Raw genomic sequence first — 11523 nt, 5'->3', positions numbered from 1 at the left:
CATAGCTCAGGCAGTAGGAATTTCTCTCATCCATTTATATGCAGATGATACAGTCTTATATCAGCTGGCCCCTCCATGGATTTTGTGTTAAATGTTCTACAACAAAGCTCTCTTAGTGTCCACAAGCTTTCTCTGCCCTTAACCTTGTTCTGAACATCTCCAAAACGTGTGGTTTGGTAAGAATGACCCTCTCCCCACAGGTTTGATTACTACCTCTGAGGGTTTAGAGCTTGAGGTAGTAACCTCATACAAGTAGTTGGGGTATGGCTAGACGGTACACTGTCCTTCTCTCAGCACATATCAAAGCTGCAGGCTAAAGTTAAATCTAGACTTGATTTCCTCTATTGTAATCATTCCTCTTTCACCCCAGCTGCCAAACTAACCCTAATTCAGATGACCATCCTACCCATGCTAGATTACGGAGACATCATTTATAGATCGGCAGGTAAGGGTGTTCTTGAGCGGCTAGATGTTCTTTACCATTCGGCCATCAGATTTGCCAACAATGCTCATTATAGGACACATCACTGCATTCTATACTCCTCTGTAAATTGGTAATCTCTATATACCCATAGCAAGACCCACTGGTTGATACTTATTTATAAAACCCTCTTAGGCCTCACTCCCCCCTATCTGCAGCCATCATCTTCCGCATACAACACCCGTTCTGCCAGTCACATTCTGTCAATTGTTTACAGACAGATTATTTCACTTTTAATTCACTGTATCACAATTCCAGTGGGTCAGAAGTTTACATACACCAAGTTGACTGTGCATTTAAACAGCTTGGAAAATTCCAGAAAATGATGTCATGGCTTAGAAGCTCCTGATGGGCTAATTGACATAATTTGAGTCAATTGGAGGTGTACCTGTGGATGTATTTCAAGGCCTACCTTCAAACTCAGTGCCTCTTTGCCTGACATCATGGGAAAATCTAAAGAACTCAGCCAAGACCTCAGAAAAAAAATTGTAGACCTCCACAAGTCTGGTTCATACTTGGGAGCCTGAAGGTACCACGTTCACCTGTACAAACAATACTACGCAAGTATAAACACCATGGGACCAAACAGTCGTCATACCGCTCAGGAAGGAGACCCGTTCTCTCTCCTAGAGATGAACGTACCTTGGTGTCGAAAAGTGCAAATCAATCCCAGAACAACAGCAAAGGACCTTGTGAAGATGCTGGAGGAAACGGGTACAAAAGTATCTGTATCCACAGTAAAACGAGTCCTATATCGACATAACCTGAAAGGCCACTCAACAAGGAAGAAGCCACTGCTCCAAAACCACCATAAAAAAGCCAGACTACGCTTTGCAACTGCACATGGGGATAAAGATCGTACTATTTGGAGAAATGTCCTCTGGTCTGATGAAACAAAAATAGAACTGTTTGGACATAATGACCATCGTTATGTTTGGAGGAAAAAGGGGGAGGCTTGCAAGCCGAAGAACACCATTCCAACCGTGAAGCATGGGGTGGCAGCATCATGTTGTGGGGGTGCTTTGCTGCAGGAGGGGTTGGTGTGCTTCACAAAATAGATGACTCATGAGGAATGAAAATTATATGGATATATTGAAGCAACATCTCAAGACATCAGTCAGGAAGTTAAAGCTTGGTCGCAAATGGGTCTTCCAAATGGACAACGACCCCAAGCATCCTTCCAAAGTGGTGGCAAAATGGCTTAAGGACAACACAGTCAAGGTATTGGAGTGGCCATTCCAAAGCCCTAACCTCAATCCTATAGAAAATTTGTGGGCAGAACTGGAAAAAGTGAGTGCGAGGAAGGAGGCCTACAAACCTGACACCATTACACCAGCTCTGTCAGTCAGGAATGGGCCTAAATTCACCCAACTTATTGTGGGAAGCTTGTGGAAGGCTGCCCGAAACGTTTGGCCCAAGTTAAACAATTTAAAGGCAATGCTACCAAATACCAATTGAGTGTATGTAAACTTCTGACCCACTGGGATGTGAGGAAAGAAATAAAAGCTGAAATGAATCATTCTCTCTACTATTATTCTGACATTTCACAGTCTTAAAAGAAAGTGGTGATCCTAACTGACCTAAAACAGGGAATTTTTACTAGGATTAACTTCTATGGGCTACGTGGGACGCAAGCGTGAAGCGAGCGTGAAGCGACACAGCCAGTGAAATATCAGGGCGGCAAATTCAAAAACAAAAAAATGTCATAATTCAACTTTCTCAAACATACAACTATTTTAAACCATTTTAAAGATACACTTCTCCTTGATGTAACCACATTGTCCGATTTCAAAACGGCTTTACAGCGAAAGCAAAACATTAGATTATGTTAGGAAAGTACATAGACAAAAATAATCACACAGCCATATTCCAAGCAAGGACATGTGTCAATAAAACCCAAAACACAGCTAAATGAAGCATTAACCTTTGACGATCTTCATCAGATGACACTCCTAGGACATTATGTTACACAATACATGTATGTTTTGTTCGATAAAGTTCATATTTATATCCAAAAACAGCATTTTACATTGGCGTGTGATGTTCAGAAAATGTATTCCCACCAAAACGTCCAGTAAATGTGCACATCAATTTACAAAAATCCTCATCATAAACGTTGACAAAAGATATAACAATTATTTAAAGAATTATAGATAGACTACCTCTGGATGCAACCGCTGTGTCAGATTTTAAAATAGCTTTACGGAGTAAGGACATTTTTCAATATTCTGAGTACATAGCTAAGCCATCACGGTGAGCTATACAGACACCCGCCAAGTTCGGGGCAACCTAAACTCAGAATTAGTATAAGAAATATTCTCTTACCTTTGCTGATCTTTGTCAGAATGCACTCCCAGGACTACTACTTCCACAAGAAATGTTGTTTTTGTTCCAGATAATCCATATTTATGTCCAAATACTTCCGTTTGTTTGTGCGTACAGATCACTTATCCAAAGGCATAACGCGCGAGCGCGGAACCAGAGACGAAAAGTCCAAATGTTCCATTACCGTACTTAGAAGCATGTCAAACGCTGTTTAAAATCAATCTTTATGGTATTTTTTACGTAAAATTGCGATAATATTCCAACATTCCGACAATAGCTAATTCATTCAAGGAGAAAAATTAGGATCAGCGTGCTCGCATGACCGCGCATATCCAATCGCTTTGTTGCCAGGCAGTCCACTCAGAAACTGAGCTCCTATTATCTGCCCAGTGACAGGAGAATGCTCAAACCACTTTCTGAAGGCTTTAGACAGCCAATGGAAGCCTTAGGAAGTGCAAGGTAACCCCACGGATACTGTAGTTTCGAAAGGGACTAGAAAGAAGAACTACAATTCTCAGATCCTCCATTTCCTGGTTGACTTTTTCTCAGGTTTTTGCCTGCCATATGAGTTCTGTTGTACTCACAGACACCATTCAAACAGTTTTAGAAACTACAGAGTGTTTTCTATCCAAATCTACTAATAATATGCATATTCTAGTTTCTGGGCCAGAGTAGTAACCTGTTTAAATTGGGTACGTTTTTCATCCGGTCGTGAAAATACTGCCCCTTAGCCCAGGCAGGTTAAATGTCAGGAATTGTGAGTTTAAATATATTTAAACATGAACTCACTCATAAAAACAGCAGCTCTTTGCTGTATTCTTTGACAGTCTCTCTCTACTCATAGTTTTAAACGTTTTGAAATCTCACAGTATTATACTTTGTGTGGCTTTCTTTTATGGCTGCTATGTTTCTTTTATGGCTGCTATGTTACTGCAGACTGTTACTGTAAGCCTAGAGGGCACGTGATTTGTTCTCTAGGCCCGCCGGGAAGGCACAGTTTGTTCCTTCAGACACATGAAATGGTTCAATATGGCAACAGTTCGCCTACCTGGCGCGCAGGGCGGCTGAAACGGGTGCATCTACCGCCAACAGCCCGAGACAATAAAAATAAGAACACAAGGCTTTATCATTGGGTTTTTTACAGAAATGTTTGCCGATCGACTAGGAATACCTTGTCAATCGGTCGCAATCAACTGGTTGGTGACTAATAGAGTGAAGTTTAATCTCGTGCTTCTCTCTGTGGGCTGATATTTCTGCACAGCAGTCCTGGGGAGCTGTGTGGCAGTCTCTTGCTACTGCGTGCATGGGCAATCGCTATGTCGCTCTGGATAGAAGCATCTGTTAAATTACTAAAATGTAAAAACCTCTTAATCGATCCGAAGAATAAGGCTTACGTGTTTGCAAAATAGAAGTGCAACTTTTGCAAACATGCAGTGGAGTCCTTAGGCCATGTGATTGATGCTGACGTTCTCCACACAGCCCCATCGAAAGTGACAGTCATTGCAGAGGGACCTGCTCCCGAGAATGTAAGCCAGCTGCGGTCTTTCCTGGGCCTCCTGAACTACTACGGAAGTTCATCAAAAAGCTGGCGAAGCATCTGAAGCCTTTGCATGAGTTAATGAGAGAGAACAAACCCTGGTCATGGACAAAGGAGTGTGACTGTCACGTCCTGACCAGTATAGAGGATATTTTGTTATTGAAGTTTGGTCAGGACATGGCAGAGGGTAGTTTATTTATGTATTATGGTTTTTTTTGGTCACTGGTCTATGTTTGTATTTCTATATGTATGTTCTAGGGTAGTTTTCTATGTGTAGTTTGGGTGCTGGACTCTCAATTGGAGGCAGGTGTTTCTAGTTGCCTCTGATTGGGAGTCCTATAAATAGGTGTTTGTTTTGTTTGTCACTTGTGGGTAGTTGTTTGATAGCACTGCTTTTGTTGAGCCTGCTTCTCTGTTCCTGTCGTTAGTTTGTTTATTGTTTTTCCTGTGGATGATTTGCTCGTATATATTAAAAAGCTGAGTATCCACATTCCGTCTGCAGTTTGGTCCATTCAACACAACGCTCGTGACAGTGACGCTACTTTCAAGAATGCAAAGGCAGTGTTGACTGATAAGGTGTTGATTCACTTCAACCCATCCTTGCCAATTCAATTGGCCTGTGACACTTCCCCATATGAAGTTGGGGTGTGTCACACCACACCTGCAGGAGAAGATAAGCCCATTGTCTTCATGTCAAGGACTGAAATACCCGCAGATTGAGAAAGAAGCGTTGGGTATTATCTTCTGGATCAAAAAGTTCCACACCTACCTGTTCGGATGGAGGTTTACCTTGCTGACAGAACATCGTCCCCTGACCTCTTTTTTTCCGCACTCTGGCATAACAACTCTGGCAGCAAGGTGAGTTCTCACAGCTATGATATCAGATAACGGAAGGGCTAAAGCGCATGCCAATGCTGACAGCTTGTCACGGCTTCCCCTCCAGGACAAGTCAATGTCTTTGAGTGGCCCAGCCAGATTCCGGACTTTTTAGAGTAAGGCTGTAACTTAACAATGTGGGAAAAGTAAAGCGGTCTGAATACTTTCCGAATGCACTGTATAACTCCCTGCCACCGAAGCTGTAAGAGAGAGAGAACTCATAGAGAAATCCCTGAGCAGTGGAGGACGGGTCTTCAAAACTACACTGATGTCAACTCAACTCTATATGATGTCAATGCAGAAAAATATTCTATGACCCTCTTCAGTGAAAATCTACAGTGAATCAATAACAAACCACAAATGAGCGTAAATACAGGAATCATATTTATTATTTCTTTGCAATTACATTCAGGACCAAGGACAACACAGCTCAATAGCATTACACATTCTGTGAAGAAACCGTACATCTGTCCCCATGAAGCTATGTCCAACCAGCAGCTCACTAAGATCACACAGTCATCTCACTGCTGACCACTGATTGGCTTTTCAAAGCGTAATGATAATGCTGTGTTCATAAAGAAGTGGGAAGGTGGTAATTACCAGTTGTGAAGTCATAAATATCAGTTGAATGCATTCACGTGCTTTGAACTCGTTGAGAAACTCAGATTGGCTAATGGCCAACAGGCTGCGTCAACCATAAACTGTAAGTGCAGCTATCATGTTTGTACAAAAATTATAGTGTTCAAAAACTTTGTGTAAATAATGTTTTGTTGTTGCATTTAACTGCTGATAATGCTGATAAAAAGGTAATTCCCTTAGTAGGTGAGGTCAGCATCTGGGAGATGTCGGAGCTCAGGGATGATAGACGAGTTTCCCACTAGTAATTACCAGTTGGAAGGGTGTTCAAGTCGATTTTATGAATTGTATGTGGTAAATACCACTTTCCCACTTGCTTATGATCACAGCATAACTCCTATAGTCCTGCTGTATTGTTTCTGGTCCAGTAGGCCTAACTATCTCAGTGTATCAGAAGTCTTTTATCACATTCCGTATTTTCCAGTGCTGCCCACTACACTCCTGAATGATGAGCTGGTAGTAAGTGTCCTCCCCTAGGGCAATCTCCAGACATCTCTTTGTCTGCCTGTTCTGGATGGCTTTTCCCTGTAAAACACAGCAAACATTTCACTGTACATCACACTAAAGTCAAAGACATCTCCCGTGTTTCCAACAGTTTATAGGCATCAATTTCCCTATTTCATGTTGGAGTGCTTACCTGTTGAAATTCCCAGAGCATGTGGAATCCCTTCTGCTTGGCCTCCTTGCACTCATACAGTCCTGGGGTTTGAGTGCCAATGTCCATCAGACAGCGATTACTGTTGTACTTGTGAGACTTGATGCCTCCAATGTAGATCTCCCCGCTGGCTCGATAATAACAGTTCTAGACAGAGAGGATAGATATTTTGACTTATCTCTACCTGTGGTATTGACAGTACTTTGCATTGTGGTATGGGTTGAATCCCGGCTCTGCTAAGGGATGGACCATATTATACAATTAGCTACATTCTAAAATATTAAGCAATAATTCTACAAACCTGTGAACCAAAATAATGGCATCCATATAAAATAGGTGTGTTCCCCGGAACTGGGCCTTGATCTATACAGAGATCCGTCTTCAGGTCATTGACCAGCTGTTGATTTTATGGACACAGATTAAACCGTTATAAAAGTGCAAATTCCTATCCTGATAATGAGTTGGATTTATGACCCTGCATCCTATTGAAGAAATAATGCCATGCACCAAACATAGTTGGTGAGGAAATTCCAGAACAACAAAAACATTTTAGCATCACTCACAGCTCCATAACCAAGCAAGTCACCCAGGGGGTCTAACATGGGATACACGTTATCCAGATACCACTGGAAGGGTTTGCAGTTCAGACTCTTTCTTAACTTCTTCCTCTCTGAAACATCCCCAATGTCTATGCCATGATCCTGTGGTGAGAAAGAGGAAGAGTTCTAAATCAGAAGCACAGGCTATGTGAGTAATCCACCTATTATCCACTTGATGATGGCTTAACGCCATTTTACATAGATCCTATGATCTTTGTTATGGCATTGCGTAATATACCTTTTTTATAATATTGACTGTCTAGTCTTCTTAGTTTCATACACAAAGCATGCATAACAGCAGTGGTTGTTATTCTATAGGAGCAGCTGATTGAATGGTTTGTTGTGTACAGTACCTTCAGTGGGAGGTTCCAGGCGACGTTGACATTATGTTTGTATTCATCCATCCAGACCTCAGCCACTCTCAGAGCATTCCTCTTCATTGTAATGCTCAGGTCTGGGAGATAGGGTTTATGGGCCCTCTCGATGTGGGCTATTTTAGAACAAGGTATGACCTCGACACTTCCACCACACAGCCACACCTAGACACACCAAACACCAAGAGACAAGGACGAGTTTATAGATATGGACTGAAGTGTCTGGATGTTGGACGTAGATTGGTTTGTTCAAACTGAAGGACTCAAGAACAGAAAGCAATTCTGCGAACACAAGTCTGCTTTGATTTCTAACATTCATTCATAAACTGTAGCAGAGGGGCTTACCCGGATACCCAGTTCAACATTTTCACCTCCATAGATCTTCATACCACCATCCAGAGCACCAATTTCCCCAAAGAACAGGCGCTCAACCACTAGTATGCCCATAATGGAGGGGCTCCTGACAAACATACAGAACATATCATGATCATTTCTACACTGGGAGAAGTGACATTCATTTTAAATGAATAGATAATGGCCAAAAATTATCCAGGTGTCAATATTATATAAGATTTTCCTCCCAAAGCTGTGCTTTGCTTATCGCCTATTCAAACAGACTTGTGAAACAGGACTATCATCCGATGATGAAATCACAAACAACTCACTTTCCTGGCTGTGACTCATCTTTTAAGTCATACCACTCAGGTCTGAAGGACTCGTACATACACCACAGGGCCCAGTCAAAGGCGTCTGCACTCGGCAAATAACGTGTTACTCTCAAGTCATCGAAATGGACTTTGTCAAACACCGGTGACAACACCAACGTGCGGTCCTCCTTTATCCGAGCTAACAGAGGCTCTGCCCTGTTCACAGAAACACAGAGTGAAAACATTGTGTTAAAGGATTAAAGGACACTCAAAAAAATATCACTGAGTGTCTTAATAATATAAACCATTCAGACTACCATTCCACGTGGACTTCTATGTGGGCATCCAAGATGGCCACCACATCGCCTTCAGCTTCCCTCCACCCTGAGAGGCGAGCCTGTGTGAGACCGAGCTGCTCCAGGTGTCTCACTCTCTTCACCAGGCCCGGACGCTCTTCATGAATGAAGATTATGTAGGCATCCAGCTTCTCCTTTAGATCCTCTGTGAAACCAGAGCAGACACTTGCAAATCGCAAATCAACAATGGTTGAAAGCCACACTTGAGTTCAAATATACTTTCACATGTTTCTATCCGGAGAGCCTTGACAAATTAGGCGAACCATTGGAGCTGTGGTCATCCACCAGTATGATGTCTTTGAGCAGGCGTTGGGGGGTCTTGTCTATGATGCTGCGGACGGCTCTCTTGATGATTGACAGGGCCTCGTCCAAGTAGATCAACACCACGCTGATGGTGGGCAGGTCATGGGGGGTACTGGTGATTAGCACACCTGACAGGCACAACAAAAACATTTGGTCTACCTCATATCATTCATTCACTTCACCAAAACTGCTGTTTCACTCTTAAAGTTAGTCCATTTCAATGTCGTTCGTCAAATTGCATTAAAAGTGCTGGAGATGGAATTGACCTTGAATGACCGCAATGGAACAGACTGGTTAGAATTCAGAAGTCTTGAGTTATCCATCATTTTTTGTGTAGAGGTGGCAGAGAGATGAGGAAAATGATATACTTAGGATCGCGAGTATCAGGGATTTCCCTGTTCAGGGGTAGTCTGTCACTCAGGAAGGCGTTGTATCCATACATCTGAAACAGCCTCTCTGCCTCTTTCTGCTCCTCCTCTGAGAGCTCATCACCCCAGCTTGTAAACAGAGCTGAGTTGGGGTACAACTTCTTCACCACCTTCCTCTCCTTCTTGACCTCGGGAGCCTTCACAGCCTGCCCCTCTTTCAGACTGATCTCATTGTTGATTGACTTCACTGTGGACACACGACAGATTTTCATCACACTGTAATAAATGTGTTAAGGCTGCCAGAATCAACACGAGTTACTCATTTTGATAAAAACAGGGCATGACCTCATTTACTGTAGCTTTGTAAGGCGTGGGTGTTTGCTGACGAGGAATCAAGTGCAGGAAAACAGCGATTCAGGGTATTGGCTTTAATAGGCACAATGACTAAACGACAAGCCAACCCAAACAGCGCCACAGTGAAGGCTCATTTAAACCCTTTATTTAACTGAGAACAAATTCCCTTTTACAATCATCACTGTGACGTAACTTACTGGGATCAACTCTACATGTAGGCTCAGGCTAGATTCTAATGTATTCCCAAACCCTCCCCTCTAAATCTGCACTACCTTCTAAAACAGTGGCAGACTGCAGTCCAGGTACAGTTCGTGGACAGAGTTACTGGTATTTCCCTTCCAGGTAAATCACAGTTAAATGAAGGAGATTGAGACTTACCCAACTTCTCAATGTGAGACTCCATCTTCTCCAGCCTGTTGAGCATGTCCTGGCCCCTGACCGAGTCATTCTGATGGGCCCTCTGCAGTCTTTCCCCATGAGAATGAACCTCCCTCTTAATGGATGTGATGTAGAGCATTCCAGCAGCCATGGCCAGTAAAGCGGCCATCCCTTGAACCCAGCGTAGCCTCATCGTCCCTCTGCGTGTGAGCGCTCAGCCTGGGGATACAGACAGGATGGCCTTCCTCTCTCACTAAGATCCAGGCTCGCCTGAAAGGAGGGAGGGGTTATGTAATAGACATTTCCAAGTGAACAAAAAAGAAGAGCAGTCGCAGATCGTCAATAAAATGTTTTTGGTTTATTACAAGTTGCAACAGAGAAAAATCCGGTCCATAATTATAGAACACGTTTAACTGGCCTTCTCTGAGAATTCCCTTATATCCCTATCAGCATACAACTGTTCTGTCAACACCAGCCTGAGAGGCTTGTAGGAAGTCAAAACAGAAAGCAGTGACTTTGTCAGCTGCTACAGAATCACAGTGTTTCACACAATACAATAGTAATCAGTGTATCCTCTGTCCTTGTACCTACAGTCTTGTGTCAACCATATCAGCAGTTACGAGTTTAATCCATAACATACAGCCTCTAGTCTAGTGACCATCAACCCGAGTGTTACGAACAGATCACAGGAATTCACGTGTGTTACACAAACTCCAAATATGCTAAACATTGTTTTGATCACTTTAAATTAAATATGAACTTTAGTCATCTTAAATAATCCCATTACAGGTGAGGTGCACCATACCTGGCTGGCTGGCACTCAGAGGGTGCGAGTTTCTCGTCACTCTCCTCCCCTAGGCCAGCGGACCTCTCTCTGCAGTTAATCATTCACTGTCCCTGGTCCTGGAGTTTGGGTCGATATGACAATTAGCAAAATGATGGGCACTTACAGTCATAATGTGTAAAACATTATTCCTCCTCCACCAAACTTTACAGTTGGCACTATGCATTGGGGCAGTTAAAGCTCTCCTGGCATCCGCTAACCCAGAGTTGTCCGTCGGACTGCCAGATGGTGAAGAGTGATTCATCACTCCAGAGTCCAATGGCGGCGAGCTCTACACCACTCCAGCCAATGCTACACTTCTGTGCGGCTGCTCGACCATGGAAACCCATTTCATGAAGCTCCCAACTAACAGTTATTGTGCTGACGTTGCATCCAGAGGCAGTTTGGAACTCAGTAGTGAGGGTTGCAACGGAGGACAGACCATTTTCTAAGCAATTTAGCACTCACCAGTCCCATTCTGTGAGCTTGTGTTGCCTACCACTTTGCGGCTGAGCCGTTGTTGCTCCTAGACGTTTCCACTTCACAATAACAGCACTTCTGATCCCTCCTGTCTCAGCCTCCAGTATTTATGCTGCAGTAGTTTATGTGTCGGGGGGCTAGGGTCAGTCTGTTACATCTGGAGTATTTCTCTTGTCTTATCCGGTGTCCTGTGTGAATTTAAATATGCTCTCTCTAATTCTCTCTTCTCTCTTTCTGTCTTTCTCTCGGAGGACCTGAGCCCTAGGACCATGCCTCAGGACTACTTGGTATGATGACTCCTTGCTGTCCCCAGTCCACCTGGCCGTGCTGC

At 43.2% G+C, this 11523-nt stretch overlaps 1 protein-coding gene across 1 annotated transcript; it reads right to left on the bottom strand.

The window, feature by feature from the left end:
• Positions 1–5580: 5580 nt before the first annotated feature.
• On the bottom strand, positions 5581–10942 carry LOC106576267 (probable polypeptide N-acetylgalactosaminyltransferase 8). Its single transcript, XM_014153349.2, is given in 13 exon segments — positions 5581–6380; positions 6493–6657; positions 6812–6907; positions 7074–7211; positions 7463–7648; positions 7829–7943; positions 8149–8346; positions 8448–8631; positions 8750–8897; positions 8899–8917; positions 9158–9404; positions 9890–10159; positions 10695–10942. Coding segments are annotated over 12 exon segments (1824 nt in total). The 5' UTR covers positions 10083–10159; positions 10695–10942; the 3' UTR covers positions 5581–6245.
• Positions 10943–11523: the final 581 nt, after the last annotated feature.

Source organism: Salmo salar, chromosome ssa17 (assembly GCF_905237065.1).
Source record: "Salmo salar chromosome ssa17, Ssal_v3.1, whole genome shotgun sequence".
NCBI classification, from domain to species: Eukaryota; Metazoa; Chordata; class Actinopteri; order Salmoniformes; family Salmonidae; genus Salmo; species Salmo salar.
Note: the sequence above shows the minus strand (reverse complement) of the source record. Positions and strands in the feature narration are given on the sequence as shown.